The sequence below is a fragment of the Anser cygnoides genome, chromosome Z (assembly GCF_040182565.1).
Source record: "Anser cygnoides isolate HZ-2024a breed goose chromosome Z, Taihu_goose_T2T_genome, whole genome shotgun sequence".
NCBI classification, from domain to species: Eukaryota; Metazoa; Chordata; class Aves; order Anseriformes; family Anatidae; genus Anser; species Anser cygnoides.
In genome coordinates, this window is record NC_089912.1 from 29,999,550 (window position 1) to 30,017,756 (window position 18,207).

At 39.9% G+C, this 18,207-nt stretch overlaps 1 protein-coding gene across 1 annotated transcript in view; it reads left to right on the forward strand.

The window, feature by feature from the left end:
- The window catches only part of SHB (SH2 domain containing adaptor protein B), a 79,287-nt gene that overhangs the window by 53,598 nt on the left and 7,482 nt on the right, over positions 1 to 18,207 (forward strand). The window contains exons 4-5 of the mRNA XM_013197526.3: positions 729 to 900; positions 5,138 to 5,257. Of these exons, the coding sequence (XP_013052980.2) occupies positions 729 to 900; positions 5,138 to 5,257 (292 nt within the window). The remainder of the gene's footprint in view (positions 1 to 728; positions 901 to 5,137; positions 5,258 to 18,207) is intronic.

An 18,207-nucleotide genomic window follows, 5' to 3' on the forward strand; every position in this document is an offset into this window, starting at 1 on the left:
ACGGCATCCCGTGGGAGGGACCCCACGGGGAGCAGGGGCAGAGAGGGACCGTGAGGGAGCAGCGGAGACGAAGTGACTGACCACAGCCACCATTCTCAGCTCCCCTGCACTGCTTGGAGGGAGGAGGCGGAAGAGGATGGATGGAATGTGGAGAAGGTGTTTTTAGTTTCTTTCCTTTGTTTCTCACTTCTCTAGCTTGCTAGTAAAAGGAAATAAATTTTACTAATTTCACTACTCTGACTCTGTTTTGCCTATCACAATAATTCTTGGGTGATTTCCCAGTCCTTATCTCAACCCTTGAGCCCTTTGTATTGTATTTTCTCCCCCTTTTTCTTTGAGGTGGGGGAATGAAAGAGCAGTTTTGGTGGAGCTCAGCTGCCCACCTGACTAAAACCACTGCAGCCTGTCTTCATTACTGCAAGGGGTAGTTCAACAGCATCATCTCTTGGGGAAGAAAACACCAATTGTTAATATAAGCATGGGTTATTTTAACGGGATTAAGAAGGGTATGGATTTTGTCGATGGAAAGGCAAGAGTTTTAGGGCTGTATTTCGCATAGTTAGAAACGCTTTAGATGATACATATAACTTGGTAGGTAAACCACTGTATCTGAATGTTGGTGGATGCATGTTTATTCTCACTGGGAAGTACGAAGCTTCTCTAAATGCTACAGCTGTGTTGGTCCTTATTAACCTTGCCTAGAGAGGTAATTATTGTGTATCTTGCAGCCCAATTTAACGGAAGTGAGAAACGACAAGCATCTCCTCCTCCCTCAAATGACCAGCGCAGGCAGTTAAGAGCACCTCGAAGAGGCTTTAAACCCATCAAACATGGCAGCCCAGAATTTTGTGGGATCCTGGGAGAGAGAATAGATCCAACTGTTCCTCTGGAAAAGCAGATGTAAGTAAGCACAGCAATTGCTTTCTAGCTCTTTGCCTCTCCGCTTACAGGAACAGCAGATGTCCTAGATCCTGCTGTCCAGCTCCCTTTCCTCTACATCCCCTGCATTAGTGCACACAGAAAACTATCGTTGTTAATTCTGCAAACTGTAAATAACTTTTTTGGGGGACAATATAAAATTAAATAGGAACCTCTCACCTCAGGAACAGTGAATTTTGTCTGCTAAATCACATGCCCCTTATAACCATGTTGATTACCTTGCGTTAGAGAAAGGAGGTATGTATCACATAATCCAAAATGTCCTTTAAAGCAGCATGAATTCTGTATCTTTGTGGCTGCATGCAATGTTTCTAGTATCTCAGACATGCCTTGTATTTGGCTGTAATACTGCTCTAGTGAGAGCCTGATGAGACCAGTTACAAAACTTTACAAAAAGAGTGTTATTTCTATTCTGTGTTGTCAAAGCTGAGGATGGTATTTAGAATCAGCTTTGTCAGCTCCATACTCAAGTTCTGGAGAAATTCTATGGAGTGAATATCTGTTATCCACAAGGGTGGCTTCCGTCCTGCCTCCTTTTTACCCTTCTCTGAGCCATTTGGACAGACTGGCTTGTGTGGTGGAGTGACCCACTGTCCTGTATCATACTGGATGTGCAGCCTCAGAAAAGGGGCCAAAACCAAAGAAAAATCTTTGCATGGAACAATTTACACAGGGTACATTGATATTTGTGAGCACTGAGTCGTCCAACAGATTCACACAGTGAAGTCAGGGACTTGTGTCTTTAATCCTCAAGACAGTCCCACTTCAGACACTGTCATTCTAAGTTAGATGCAGAATTTATATTCAAAGGAGAGGGAGGACGTACTTTAACATGGGTGTGAGGGTGTTCTCTGTCAGAATACTTCATCTCTGAATGGTACAGGTTTTGGTAAGATTAGTGCTGAATCCTTTTGCACTTCAAATTCTTGGTAGGAGAGAATCCCCTCTATCAGTTGAGTCTGAGAGAAGGTGTTTCCTGAAGTTCTTTTTCCTTTGATGTACTATTTTTACATGCAGTATTTGGAACCTTAAGCTTGAAAAAGAGATTATCGTCTTCCACATGGTATCATACTACACCTCAGCCTTTGAGGCACCTGCTCATTGACAGAGGGTAGACTTATGTGCAATACAGGAAATAGTGACCACTATTGTGAAATCACTTGCTGATACTACAGATAAATAACTAAAGGCTATACATTTGACTGTCAAATTTGTCCCTCAGACTTGAATAGTTCCAGCCTACCATAACCCCCCAAAATACATTTAAGCCACTGTGGAAAGATGAGCATCTGTTATTTAACATTTGACTCGAATGGATTGTTGTGTAGATCTCTATTATAGTGTAACTGCAATTTAGAAATGGAGACTGCAAAGTTGGTTTTGTTTCCTTTAATTATTCAAGTGTTAGTCACAATATTATTTTTAATTCTTCATTTTGTAGGATCAAAACTGAAATGAATGTCCAGTTAACAGTAACTGATCAGAAAATTAATGAGTGGATTTATTGTACCTTTGATTATTCGTAATCATTCAAAATGCTTAATTTTTAAATAGTGTGAGATTTCTTCATGGCACCATACTATCTTTTCTGTATAAGAATGGAATCTCTTTTTTTTTGTAGAGAGGATCTACATGAAAAGTAGCATGCAAATTAACAGGTGAATTTCTAATATGTAGGTTAGGAAGCTTCCCAAACAGGCAGAAATTCCAATGTGTAATATATCAAATTACTTCTAGTTGCTTGTGATTAAGGAGTCCGTAACCATAAACTGAGTAACTCATGGACACAAGGGAATTGAATGATTTTGTTCTGCTTCCTCCACGTAGCAGTGAAAAAAAAGGAAAGTGTGCTCTGCCATTTTGTATGTTCTACTGAAAGTGAATCCCTCCCTGCTTTGTATACAAGGTCTGGTGACTTCCTGTTTTGCTCTGACCAATTCAGAAATGGAGTAGTGTTGTGCATCCTGTGGGCCGTAATAACTGATCACACCTACTGCATAACTGATGCAGCTGTCCTGTTTGCAGTGGAGCTGTGACCCCACAGCATCTGAAATCTGATTATAGGCAAAGCAAGAGACGTCAGGAAGAGCATCTGTAAACCACAGTCAGGATGCTTTCAATTAGTCTTGAAAAGTGTGATTGCGTTTCAGTTTTGCTTCTAGGTTTGTATTGTGTGCCTGTGCTTTCTGGGATATCTTAGAAGATATGCTTGTCGTCAGGCTCTCATGTCCCGTGCTTTTGCATTGGTGTGTTCTACAAGTTGTTATTTCACAGTTCTGCGATCACATAATTCACATTTGAATCTTTGAACTTTCTGTACAAATACCTATATGTTGACATTTAAAAAATAGACACACCCAGGGCAAACAGCCCCGGTACAGCTGAAACTGCAAATTAGCCAGGAACTTTAAACTGATTATAGCACTATGCTTATCTCAGTTAGCTGGAACAGGAGCAAGCTGAATGTCCCATTTACATGAGCATATGATTCACAAGCAATTACACTTCTCAATACTGCTGTTTACTCTCAGCTGTAGCCAGAACAGCTTCCAGGCATTGTTTCTGAATCAGATGTTCTCCCATCAGTTGTCTTCATACTTTGCCGTTTTTCTTCTGACTGTTTTGAAAGCTGGCTTTGTTTCCTGGAACCAACTCTGCATTCTTTTTCCATGAACCTCTCTGCCAACCGGGGATCACCAGGCCCAAAGAATGCACAAAGTACTTCCCTCTGAATATCATTTATCTCCCTGATTTGGGCTAGGTCATATTTTGTTTTGGTTTTACTTGGCCATTTAAGAAGAAATGATTTATAAACAATAGGAATAGTTTTTAGGCTCTTTCAAATACATTTTTTGATTGACTCTTAGTATTCATATTCTTCACATTCAGAAGACGGCCTAGTCTCTAACCTAGTCTTTAAATTGCTTGTTGAGAAATACTCTTCAGCAGTAACTGATGAGGTACAGAGGGAATGCTGCCTGAAAACATCTACATCTGTGTCGGTGTTACTTGTAATGTGATGGAGCTGTCAGGGTCTCCCTTTTTCAAGTCTGTCTTGAATATATAATAGTAAAACCCTCCTTGTAGCTTTCTCTAATGCAGACTTCAGTTGTAGCCAGGCACAGGATGATTTTTTCTTCTGAACACCAACTTTCATTTTGCCCATTTGACAGTGGAGCTGACATTAGGTCAAGATAGTCAAAAGCATGACTTCTGTCAAAAGAACCTCTCTGTTTATTCACTTTCCTTTTAATTGAACATCTCTCTTAAAGTAAATTAAGCAGATAAATGAATTTAGAACAAATGGAAGGAAACTGTTTTGCACACGGCGAGTCCATTCCTGGTAATGACAGGCAGAGAACATTTCTGGTGCATGCATTATCCTGCTTAGGCGGTGTCATATCATGCTTCAAAGTGTGTTTTCCAGTTGCAGGAAGGGGGAGATCTCCTTCAGAGACGTGACTGACCCTGTGCAGGGCCAGGCATGTTACATGGCAGGGGGCAGGGTCAAGCATTTTGAATGCCAATACAAAAAAGCAGGTACTGAGGAGTTTATTTGCACTGGTCAGTTTAGTAGAGGACACATCTCTCCTCTCCCCATTCCCCTTCTTCCCTGCATACAAGACTACACCTACTACGCAGATTCTCCAGGGATTTACTAAAAGCACTCAAAGTTGTCATAACCAAGTTTAGAACAAGTCTTTGTTAATCTTCATGTTGATTAAACAGACACCCTTATCAATTTCCTCCTTTCTCAATGTTTTTTTTAAGTGATCTTTTTCACTGTAAACTGTTTGTATTCTTCTGCTATGGTTTTGTTTGCTTTTTTGTGTGTTTTTTATTCTTTTCTATATAAATTGAAATACTGGTATATTGAAGGGCTGAAATCAAGTAAATGTGTGTATTGTGAATCTCCTGCTTGCAAGATAAAGGTTATAACTTGCTGCTCTGGGTGCAAATTTCTTACAAAAGTATGTACGCCAGTTCTGTCACATGCTGTCCTAATCTGATTTTTTTCTTTCAGCTGAGAGGCCAAGTGATAATGTTAACCTCAGATAAGGCAAACAACATGCTTTTTATCTAATGTATTAGATCTTAAAGATATCCATGTGGTATTAACCATTATTCATACCTTAAAAACAAAGTAGTGAAAGCAGTATGAGTTAGAAAATGTGTATTAATCTCTGTTTTTTCCTAGATGGTATCATGGAGCAATCAGTAGGACAGATGCAGAACACCTGTTACGTCTATGTAAAGAGTGTAGCTACCTTGTACGAAACAGTCAAACAAGCAAGCATGACTATTCTCTTTCACTGAAGTAAGTACTTGCCAGTATACATAGTATATGTAATTTATAAGCTATAATTTCTTCGGTGCAAAAAAGGAAAATTATTCATTCTGTTGATACGCTAATTCAGCTCAGAAGGGCACCCAGAAGGTTTGAGACTGTCAGCCTGCATGATGTACAGTGACAATCACTGAATTAGGACCTTATAATTTGGGTATGTTAAGGGATTTTTAGTATTCCTGTGGTGTCCATTTAACTAAATAAACTTGATTTTTTTTTCCTGGGTCTGATTTGAAATGCTCTGCTGCTTCTGCTTCAGGCTGAATAAGCAACTGCATTGTTTGGGGATTTTATTCCTTTTATAAAAGAGGCTTCACATATGGAAGGAAGACTTTGTGTAGTAGAGCTGGATGGTATTGATACAATTCTTGAAAGTAAAAAGCCTAGGATCAAGGTTGGAAGATCTGCAGAACTGGGAAATGCTCATTGTTCCGGTCTCAGTGCTGTTATTTGCCTCACGTACCTTGGCTGATAAGAATATATTACAGATACTTGCTTCAATGTATGCTCATCTGCATTTCCAGCAGAGAAAGTTCTCAGGCTCCCAGGTTTTCAATGCAGGAGAACAAGAATGCCCTTCACCATCATATTGGCTGTACAAGGGCAAAGAGAACTGTTCCCTTGCTTTCCTTCTTCCAAGATAGGGTCTGATGTGCAACCTATCTTCCAAGTAGGAAAGAAACAGACCTAGCCTTTTTTACCACCACTGCTCCTGACAGTTTGGCTTTTAACCAGTCTCTTCACAGAGCTGTTCTGGAAGCACGTTTTACTGCTTGGATAATGGTAATGCTTGATGGTAATGCTTTCAGAGACAGTGCTAACCTATGTATGTTCTCAGGTTCATTGGAACTACGGGGCCGTGTCTGTTCTACCCTGTTTTATGCAGATGATCTAAACAGTAGATTTCAGATTGGTTTTATATCCCCATTTTGGGCTTAGTAGAAGTGCATCTGTTAACCTAGTTTTAAGATTCTGTTCAGATATTTTGTAGGATTTCTTAAAATCTTGGTTCCTTTTTTATTGTTGTTGTGGTCTCTCTGCACTAAAGAGTCCTGCCTTGAACTGTAACACACCTGCTTTAGAAATGTGGTTCAGCTGCAGTTGACCCCTTTGTCATTTGATCTGTGTGTTCTCTGATGTAATATTTCTCTAGTTACTTGCAAGCATTGGAGGCTTGATGGCACATTCTTCAGATATATGTAGGCTTAAATTTTCCTCTTCGTATTCTGAAAGTCTTGAAATACGGCTTTTGTTCTTGAAGCATGCCATACTATATCACTTAATTCTTGCGTTAGTATGGTGACTCTTGTTATGTAACCAGTGCACAGCTTTAAGAGAAAAAGATGACAGTAAATTCTTGTGGATCTCCTACAATTCTTAATTATCTTTTCTTTGCCTCACCTTTCTCTTTATTTTCTTTGTTTTGCAAGTTTAGACATCTGGATGCTGGCCCTTCATGTCCCTGTAGTGTGTTATATTTCAAGATTTTCTAAACCAGATTTCCTGATGGCACTTATCTTAAATCTCCCCATAACAAGACAATAAATAATAATTTAATAATTAAATAAGACCGCTAAATGACTGAACTCCAATCTGCATTTTCTGGAATGTAAGAAAAGTGTTTTTGGTACTCTTCAGCTCTCCTTCCATAAATTTGTCAAAACTAGTGCTGCCCCTGGCCTCTTCATGCTGTCTGTTAACTGTGTATCAGCTCCCTGTGATGTTGATCATTTTTCAGTGGCTCCTCCAGAACCTGCAAAATCCTCTTAAGCCCATGGTACTGCACTTAGAGTTCATGTCTTGTTCATTAGCCATTTTTCCTTTTTTTTTAAGGAGCTCTTTTGATATCCTGCAAATGCAACCAATGTCTTCTCTCAAAGTATCTAGTTAAATAAAAAATAACATAATTTAACCATATATGTCAGTTACCATGAAAACTTGCTTACTCTGCTAGCAACCTGCTTAAGTTTTACTTGCCATCTTGCTGACCATTACCATCTGTAGACCACTCACAAAGTTCATGTTCAATGTTCCCTGACACCTGATTTCTTCTCATTGCCATAAGGTTCTCTTCCCTTTCTTCCCCCATTCAGGACACTAAATGTATAATTAATTGTTCTTTTTGCATCCTCTCTCAAGGAAGATGATTATAAAAAAGTAAGGCTTTGGAGAGTTTTGGTGATGGAAGAATTCTTGTTCATTAAGCTCAAAAAGCTGAGTTATTAGACAGTTCTCAGGTTTCACTCACAATCCTTGTGAGGAAGTGTTTCAGTCTGGTTTATCACTACTTTTAGCTGTAGGAAACTCGCCCTTCAAAGTGCCAAGCACATGCTGCTATTTGGGGTTATGATTCTTTTACCCAGAGGCAACTGATCAGTCTGTGATGAGGTTATTTTGCACCCCTGTATCCATAACTTGAGGTCAGACAAATCTCTTCATTTCATTGCCATGTGATCTTACATCCTTATTAGCATTTGTCTTGCAGGACCTCTTAATTCCTTCATCCTTTGTTGAGATTTGAAATGCAACATATGTACTCATTTCTATAATATTCAGTTTTCACCTATTTCCAGTGAACTTCCTCTGAATTTGGCACTAGCTTTGTTTCCTTTTTCATATTTGTTGTTCTCCCTGTTGTGAGGTTTAATTTCAAACTCATTTTGCATACTGGTGGTGTTTTTGTTTGTTTGCTGTATATTTCCCTACCAATCCCATCTCTGGGCATTACTGCAAATATGTATTTTTCTTGATATGGCTCCAAGTGGTGTAGAGTTCATGAGCATGAATTGAAGTGACTGTCATGTATTGCTGACGTGCATTGTGTCACATTGCGTGTCTAGTTTAAGCAGTCGTAAGTCTTCTATGTGACGATGAGAGATTTCAAGCCCATGTGTCCTTTTCACAGTTTTGTTGACTTAAGTGAATGGACTAAGAAGTATATCAGTGGGGCTGACGGTCTTCAGATGGCTTTGTGTTTGTCCCAGTGCCCCATCTTTTGGTCAGATTTGAGACGATCTGTTTCACCTCCCATTTTCACCAGAACAAATGTATAGCTCGTAAAGTGCTCAATACAAGGTGTTCATGGGGTAATTGGCAGAATTAACCACAGATGCAATGTTAATCAGCTATCCCTTCCTCAAACTATACTGAGGAAATGTATAACCTTGTTTATGCTGCCACAAGTATAATTACTTCTGTTTGCAGAAAAGAGCCCCTGGAACATTCAAGTGCAACCTTAAGTTAATGGCAAGCAGCTAATTTCCATCATCACCAATAGAATATGAGACTGGATCTCACATCACAAAAAATAAAAATGAAATAAAAATGAAGGGGCTTCAGGCATTGTGTTGCTGGTGTGAGCATGGATGAGGTTGTGTGTGGATGCTTTATAGCAGTGTCCTCAGTAAAGCCAAGACTTTGTAATAATGTGCTCGTCTATCTACTGCTATGCAGAACATGATTTGTGTTGCTGTACCAATCCAGCGCCCCTCTTACTGCATGGGGCTGCATCAGGACTTGCAAAAGAGCATGGTAAAAACAGGCTTTGCTCACCTTTTCTTTGGCAGGCAGGCTTGGGGGTGCTTGAGGTCTTCTGCAGGTGTAAGAGACTTGTAAATACAGAGGCTTTTGGATGTTGCTGAATGTGCACAGTGAAATGAAGTTCAGAACAATTTCAACATTAAAATTCTGTTTTATTTTATGGGTATGTTTATGATGAAATGATAAGTCCTGACTGCACTGCATCTGGTAGCACACTATAAAGATACATGATAGTTATCAGGTAAACATGTTAATAAAGCAGTAGCACAAAATTAATTGTCACCAGGCATATGTAATTTTTTTCTTGTTATCAACTTGCAACCTTGTCATTTGTTACATTTGCCTATAATAATTTTGTTAGGATATGGTTCTTGAAACATAGCTCTGGAGTTGGTGAATGCTACAAGTGGAAAAAATGAGCAGTTCTCTGTAAATAATTCATGAGCATCCATGTTGTTTGGATTCTGCTTGTGCTTAAGCTCGACCTACATACTTGCTCCAGGTCCTGCTCTGGTATGGTCTGTGCAATGTCCCTGTTTAGCATACAGTATAAGGCCACTTTTTCCACGGAATGGCCTCCCAGGAAGCAGTCTGTGATGCTACTGTTAGAGCACAGGCCTATGCTAATGTGAGACTACTGGCTTTGAAGGTGACTGCAGTTGTTAACTATTTCTTGCCACGATTTCAGTAAAGTCATTGTCATGTAAATTGAAAACGATTATAGGAGGCTGTGTTGGGATATAGACAGCGGCCTCGAGACCTACAGTTTTGTGATTCTGTTCATAGTCATCATGTCCCATGGGAGTAGCTGCCAGGTATTTGATGTCTGTTTCTCAGAGGCTTTTGGATCAGAAGTCTACTAGCCCTGTATCCCCAAAACTGTGCCAGTGCTTCTGGTACAGTTACAGTAACTTCTGTTTGGTTTCTTTTTTTTCTTTCCATGTAAGCTGCTTGCTGGATAATGTGTTACTCTCCACACCTTGCTATTTATTCTCTCTACCTGTGAGAGCATTTTCTTTACTTTGAAAATAAAGGGGTGTCCTGACTGCCAGCCCCATGGTGGTATGTTTTGCAGGAAAGGCTGGGGCCTTTATTGCTGACTGTAGCGTAGATGGCATTTTCCCTGACATGTGAAGAAAGGAAGTTCCTTTTACTTGCAATATGTTATTACCTGCACCAGAATTTACTTGAAAGCGTTACTGGAGACACGTCTCTTCAGAAATGCTGTATAAGACTTTGGGAATAATACTCCATAAAGTTTGACTACAGCTTGATCTGTATTTTTTTGTTTCAATATTACCTTGCTCCTGTGAGGGAGAGGGAACGAAATGCAATTTACATTTACATTTGCCCAGCCAATGCTGTTATGTAGTAGAACCATGTTCAGCTAGAACAAATAGAAAATAAGAGAATAATCTGGCGGGTTAATAAATAAATGAAAAATTTCTAATTTGTAGGGTGTTGACATGGTTGCAGTGAAGCAGCACATTAATTTGTCAGTAAAGTCTCCTTTTCACATATACATCAGTGCCAAAATAGGACACTGCATTAAAGCTATGAACAGAGTGAGGGCTCAGTATTTTGTTGCTATTGTCAGCTAAACACATCGCTAATAATTCAAATGTACATTGGTTGAAGCTGCGGCTGTCCAACTGGCACCAAGTACCAAAGTAATACATTTTAGAAAACAGGTATTGTCTTCCCCTTTTAAAAACATCTATGACCTTTCTTTCATAAGAGGATTTCTGTTGTCAATAAGAAGCTGCAGCCACAGTATTGTCACAAGAGGACAGTGAGGCTGGCATGGAGCATCAGTATCTTTTTCAGGCCAGCAGGTAAGGAAGAATAGCATCTATTTTATACTTGAGTTGTATCTAAGCTGTGAGTAGCTTCATGGATGACTCTTGCAACATCTACATTTATCCGTGAGTCTCTTAAAGAATGCCTGCAGGCAGGAAAATGGATAGCAGTTGACAAAACTGCTGATTTTATGTGGTGAGAAAGAATTCTTTTTTTTTTTTTTCCACTTAGTTGCATGCAGCTAAATTACAGGTCTGGGTGAAGATATAATCTTGAGTGACAAAAAACTGTGCTTAGTAGGGCAGGCTATCACTAGGCCTACAGGGTAGGGGACCCAAGAACTTATTTCCATCCATGTGTTCGTGCTTTATGCTATTATCTAAGTCCTTATATTTTATATGATTCAGACTCCTTGAGCTTGCACCTCAGAGGGGCTGGTTCTGGACTCACTCATCTCCAGTGGTGCCTGCCTTTTTCCCCCAAAAAGAGAACTGTTCCCATCTTATAAACAGAAGACAACCAGTTACCTGATAGACTACAGTCGGTAACTCCAGGAGTGTCTATGTTGTCTGTCCTGGACCAAGATTGAATCCTCTGGGGCTTGGCTAGGTCTCCAGGACTGTAAAACCATGCTAGAAAAGCAAACAAGGGAACAAAGGAAGAGTAACAAAGAAAGACTCATAAAATTATGGACAACTGTCTGATGTATGGGAGAGAAGGGAGTACTACCCCACAGCTGGGCACAGACCCAAGTAAAACCTGTTGGTGTGTAGTAATTGGTCTCCTGCCAAAATGAAGGGGTTTGTGTTGCAACAGGAGAACTAGGATACATACTAGATTTGCATCTCAGAGTCCAGCTTGATTGGGTATTTTCTCTGGGGATGCTAGGGCTGCCTCTGGGTACCGCCTTAGGCCTGTATCCTCAATTCAGATGTATTGAAATGGAAGTTCAGGCAGCAGAGACCTAAAGAAATGGATATGCTGTGACTGGCGTGACTGTACTTGGAATATGGGGAAGCAGTGCTGAAGTTGAAGGCCGTGGAGGTGGGCCCTCCAGTCTTGCTCTGTCAATGCATTGGAGTAGATTTGTAAAATGTAATTATTAAATTTGTTTTTTGTCATCTAATTAAGTGTGATACATCTTGCTCTTACTTTCTATAATTCTTTCCTCAAATTTATTATACTTAATGTTCTGAAGTGCACCTGGCTGTCTGTAGTCGGTGTCCTCCCAATACGCTGAGCATCCTGGCTGTGGTTCTTTACGCTTGCTAACATGGGTTTAGCTGGTACAAGTATGGCAGGCCTGAGAAGCTTCTATGTTGCTTTTGCTCCTTTTTTTTTCCTTCCCTGTGGAATATAAGCTTTTCACAGCAATTTGTGAGCGGGGGATACAATAATCCCTCTGGTGGGACAAATCTAGTGACTGTGAGTTCCCTTTATTTTTTTTGTTGTTGTTGTGGGGGGTGGGGGTTGTTCTTCCTTCACACCCTTTTCCTGGTGTGCCTGTAACCGATAAAGCACACAGTTTCTATTCCTCAGACCATTAACCATCCTAACAGGTAGGCAGGCACATCAGGAGAGCTCCAGAAGCCCCAGTATTGGACAGGTATGTTATTTGAGCAGGAGGATGAGGGCACAGAGGTGATGATCTCTCCGGGATCAAGCAGTAGATCAGCAACAGAAGCAGAAGCAACATGATGTTTTATGGACCATCCACGATCTATTGCAGTATGAAGGGGTAGTCAGTCTCCAGCTGGCTCTTACAGCAAATGGTAAGTTGACATACCTCTCAGCTTGTGATAGGGAGAGCTGAGAGGCAGGCAGAATGTCTGTTGACCCACGGGAGTGACTCCATGAAATAAACTAGTACACATTTTTGAGGGACAGATAACATCTATAGGGAAAATACTGGGGAAAATTTGAATTTATATAAACCCACATAGATACATATGAGTAAACTCACCGTAGGTCCATGTTTTGTGCAAAGCACTTAATATTCAAATTTCAACTCCTGGCAAATTCTCTACTCTGTTTACAGCAAGCTCTTCCATGAATGTAGCTGACTTGTAAGAGTATATCTATATGGTGGTTGACTGGAAGAAGACAGTGAATTCCAGTGTTAAGTTTGTGGAACTGTACTACTAGTGCTCTTGCTGCAAAATGTGTTGTTTTTTTTTTTTTAAAAAAAGTGTTGGCATATTCTGGGACAAATAATAAAATGGACCTCTTTGTGTAACAATGCATAAATCAATCACACTAGAGAATAGAAAGATGAAGATTTAATTTAGTTTAAAAAAAAAGAAGTCACCCCATGGAAAAAGATTCTCAAGGATTTACTAAACTGCTAGCTACGAATGGGTAGAATTGGAGAACTGAAACTGACCTTTGTAAACTGCACTTCCAAACCTATTGGTACAGGAGCCAAAGGCACTTCTGTTTCAATATCCAGGAGCACTACTTTTTCCATTCTGGTTCATTAAAGCAAGGGTTCCAATATCAGATTGGGTTGATGCTGAAATACAGTGAGTTACTTCTGTCTTTTGTGGTTGCATTGTTTGATTGATGACCCTGTGTTTTCCTTATTGTTTAGGCAAAAATGGTTCTACTTAGTCATAAAAATAGGGAAATACTTAATCAGGTCAGTGGGATGTGGAGTTGCTTTGTGGGATGAGGTAAGCTCTAGTAACCGTGTAGGTCTATATCTTTCAGATCATTCTGGGGCAGAAGATGCAGCATCTATCCCCATTTAGCTGTTGAACACATTCCCTAGGCATTCATATTCACTATTGTATTTTAGGTGTGTTTGTGCCCCTCAGCGACCTTCACCAGCATCTATGTGTGAGTCAGCATTTTTTTCAGTTCAGCGTTGCACATTTCTGATATGGAGGAAAAGGAAGAAAAAAACACTAATTTTTGTATTTAGATTGTGACAGTGATGTAGAGTCTATTGTGTAGTGTCATGTTGCAAGTTTTGAAACAGAGGCAGCTCTGCTCTGTTTTTTTTATGGTTTTCTTCTCTCTGGCAAAAACAGAAAAATAGGTTTTCCAAAATACAGCAATGTCTGGCAATGGAAATCTATACAAATATTACCTATATCTGAAAAGTTAGAAGGTGGTAGCACTTGCTCAATTTCGTTTAATGTAACCAAATACTACACTTCTGTCTTTGAATACCATCTTCTCCAGCATTAGGAAAGCTTTGTGTTCTGTGGTCTTTGGAGAGGGCCATACACACAAATAGCGTGTTCCTTCAGGGTAGTAGGTGTTTGGCCCACTGATACTCTCCTGCTCTTTCTGTAAACCTGTTTTTAATTACATAAGTCTAGGTAAAAAACTTGAGACCCCTACTCATGGTGGCAGTGTCATTGTTGCCATTGAAATGCCCTGTTGCAAGCTCCTTAATATTAGGTCTATTTTTTTTACTAGTATGTAGGGTGGTGGAAGAGGTGGAGGTAGATATATGGAGGCAAGAGGAGAGCCATCTTACAAGTATTTCAGGAGTTCAGGCACGACTCGTGGAGGTACATCATGAACTGCAGCACTAGAACATCTCCGTTTGTAAGCTGTGTTATGTTTCAGTCTTGCTCGATGAAATTCAGCCACCTGCTGGGCTCTAACGGCTAAAGCAGAGGCAGTAGGTCAAAAAAGTGACTCCTTGGTGTACAGACCACCAGCGAGGCTGTATCTGGACACCGCAGCTGGTGTAAGGACCCCCCATAAAAGAGAGAAGTCAACACGGGGGCAAGTCCAGAGGCAGGGCCACGAGCACAGGGTGTAAGGGGACAGCCGAGGCCACCGAGCCTGTTCAGTCTGGAGAGGGGAAGGCGAGGTGAAGGGTGGCGTGGCAGGCTGCCTAAAGAGGAAAGTTACAGAAAAGGTGGATGTTTCTCTAACATCTAACAGTAATCGTCCTTTAATGATGTCATAGTATTAAAAAAAAAAGATTTTGCTGGCATTTTGGCAGTATTCTGCCTTGTAATGGAAAGGTTACAAACTCGATACTCAGTTGTGTTGCCTGACAGGGATAAAAGTTGACTGCTTTCTCTAAAAATGTAAGGGGCAAGAGCCTGTAAGGGTTCGTTTGGCTAGAGCTCATTTAGACTGCATGAAAACAGCTGGCGGATTTAGATGGCTGATTTCTCTCCAAATACCAGTAAGTGTGTTGGAAAAGGAAATCCAGTGATTTGACAGTGAATGAAGTATGCCTGCGTGATGGGTGGTAATGGCTCCTTTTCTCTGGAATGAATGGTGGGTAATTTCAGAATTATTAGTACTGCTGAATGTTTATTTACTATAATAAAAGTCTCCAGCCTGGGGTCCTGAAGAGTAATACCATATGTTTTTGATCCTCCTGAAATCTGCTCCAATATTTAAATTCATCTCAAAACCCTGAATGCAATTGCCTCTAGCCCTGTTTATTTGCTGGTTTTGAGGCTGTTCTGGCCACAGGGAATATGTGGTATTCAACCCTTTACAAAGTTTTATCAGAAACTCAAGAGGCTCTGCCACTGTTCAAGTGGTTGGCTTATGACAATTTTATAAGGTTCCCAGTGCTGTTGTTTAACTGTTTCAGTAAGGATCTGGTTTTGCCAAGGCCCTTTGCAATGATGTATACCATGCCTGCTCTTCATTTCCTGACTTACTTTTCAGTTTGGGGAAATGTAGCTACTTTTAAATTTTAGTTTAAGTTTATTTCTCAAGGCAGCTAAATGGGAAAACTGTGAGTATAAGCAAGAATGGTCTTTGCTTTCTGCTTTGTCAGATAATTTCTGCATGGTCATTACCAGTGGAGGGAGAACAGAGCTGACTTCAGAGACTTTTGTTTCATCTGTGGAGGATGGTGTGTATTGAAACACTGCTCCTGGGTGTTTATAAATAGGTGTGTGGTTTTCCCTAAATGGCAGAGGGAGTACAATAAAAGCCGTTGTCACTTATGAAATTTCAGGATTGATCTGTAGAAGAGATCCTGTTTTCCAAAACTGAGAACTCTGGACAGGTAATAGTTTTCAGATCAGTGCCACGCTTTGTACCTTTTACCTAATTTAGAACACATAAAATGTTATTAGAACTGTTGTGACATAAATAAAATCCTAGTTCCCTTCTGTCAATATAATTTAAAAGAGTTAAGGGAATTTTTCGTAACTCTCTAAATAAGAAATTTAATAACAGTATTTTAATATTTATTTCTAGACTGCTGTCAGTGTAAACAAATGATAGGGAGCAGGCTGTTTGCAGGCAAGAATTCTGCCACTTCTACAGAAGTCACAGAGTCATAGAATAATTTGTGTTGGAAAAGACGTCAAAGATCATCTAGTCCAACCTTTAACCTAGCACTGCCTAGCACTGCTACTAGACAGTAACAGTGGTTCTCAGATGCAGAATGACAGTGTCATGTGTTCTGTGCTTGAAAAAGTAGAAATGAGCCAGAAAAAAATATACCCAGGTAAGCCTCTTGGTTGTCTCCAGTAAAGAATTATTTTTTTTGAAGTGATCACTCATGTAGAGGAAAAAAAAATGCAGGTTTTTGTGTCTTGGAAATTTTAATTTTTTTCTTTGTTGCTGTAGGTTTCTGTGAAACATTGGTTTTGTTCAAAGCAACAACGTACAATATAAAATAAAATTTTGAAGTGGAAAACTATTTCAGAATGGAAAAACAAAACAACACATTTCCAGCACTGCTACAGTGCTTTTTCTGATGTTATTGGAATGTTGTTGCTTTATTTCTTGCCCAGCTGACTTTTCATTAAAATGGATGCCTTGGTGCAGAAAATCTGTTTTGACAAAACAGCACTTTCACCAGCAAAACCAACGTTTGGAAGGCTTGGCCAGTTTTCCTGATTGTGAGCATGAATAATGTTTCATAGCTATTAACATTTTCTTGAAAAAAATACTTGGTTTAGTATCCAATTAATATTTCTTGAATGCTCTTTTAACACAATTCAGGCATAAGATCAAACAAAGCACAGTCTGATGAGCTGTCTGCACAATCTCTGTTCCCATCCTCACTGGGTTTTGAAAACTGAAGGAAAACGTGTGGGAAAGCTCTAATTCAAAGTCGCTTGGTTTTATGGTTGTGTTACAAAACATTTTAAACAAGGTGTGACTATTAGTCATATATCAAGTATTGTGTCTGTATAAACACCTGTCCTTGAGACTTCCAAAGCAGTTTGGTGCAGGGATCAGTATTTAGGAGTTTTCCTGTTCTACATTTGAAACTCATGGGAATGGTTGAAATAGAAAGGAGTGAATGTGGTCTGTAGTGTTGCTGTCATGTCAGTGTCGCTGTTTTGTCAGCCTCAGTTGAACAAAAGTTTGGACAGAGCCATTACAACATTTGAGAAATGCTAGCACCATTTGTAAATCCCAGTGTAACAATGTGTTAAATGAGTTAAACAAGTAAGGTTCCAGTGAATTTTGTTGCTGAAGTCTTGCGTGAGATCTATTTAAGATACTGGCTTTCATGAATGTGAATTTGGGATTGTCATTTAGGTTCTGCTCATTGTGTGGCAGGCCTGGCAGGCTCTAATAGTTATTGCTTTTGAAAAAATTGAGAAATCCAGATTCCAAAACCAGAGTGATTTACTATCAGGGACATATTTTGCTTGTACATGTAAGATTTAAGTGGATTCAAACAACACTTAAAAAACTAAGCAGAAACTGATTTACAGCCAGTTAAATCATGGGTCTTTTTCCTCATCTCTGCCTTAAATTTCACTTATCTCTCTGCTTACTAAGTTCAGGGCTTGAATTGAAAGGGTTTGGAGAAGATGGAGGAATTTGACTTTCAGGTTTCTTTCTGAGCAGTGTTCCTATAATCTTCATCACTGCACTAGCAGAAGTAGTGTGGTAAAACAAGTGTAGGCACATTCTGCCCGTGCCAGTTACTAGGCACTGATTTTCTTTGAGCCAAGGCATACCAGAAGAGGTGGCTCTGGAAGGGAGACTTCAGGAACAACTGGAGAAGGATGGGATGTACAGCACAGCAGGATCCTGACTGGAGATGTGAACAGCTTCAAATCCTTTACACTTGGAAGTGCTTAACTGGAGGGCATAGTTTCAAGGTGCTAAGCTGGCTTTAGAATAGAATAGCTCAGTTGGAAAGGACCTACAAATAGCGAGTCCAACTGCCTGACCACCTCCTGCCAACTTAATCTGTTCTTCATTCTAGAAGATGAGAAGTAGCTTGTTTTATATTTCTAGCTGCAACTAGTGATGGCTCCATTGGCTTACTTGGAATAAGGAAAGCAGGTAACAGATTCACAGTGTAACTTTTGGAAACTTAAAAAAAAAGTCGGGAAGGGAGGGAGGAAAACATTTGAAAACATAAGCTCCAGTTCCTTAATGATCTTTGCTTTCACCCACCAGTAAGCCTGGAACAATGCTCAGTTTGAAGAGTTCTGGACATCCAGGAAAGTAGTTGGGACAGAAACTAAAACTCAGCCCATCATTGACAATATGTGGATGAATGTTGGCTGCAAACACTAGCAGTCAGCAAAATCAGTCCATTGTCTGAATCCCGTCAGTCCTTTTTCTTTGTGAACATGCATGTGTGACATTGCAAAGCTTTGAAGTCAATTTCA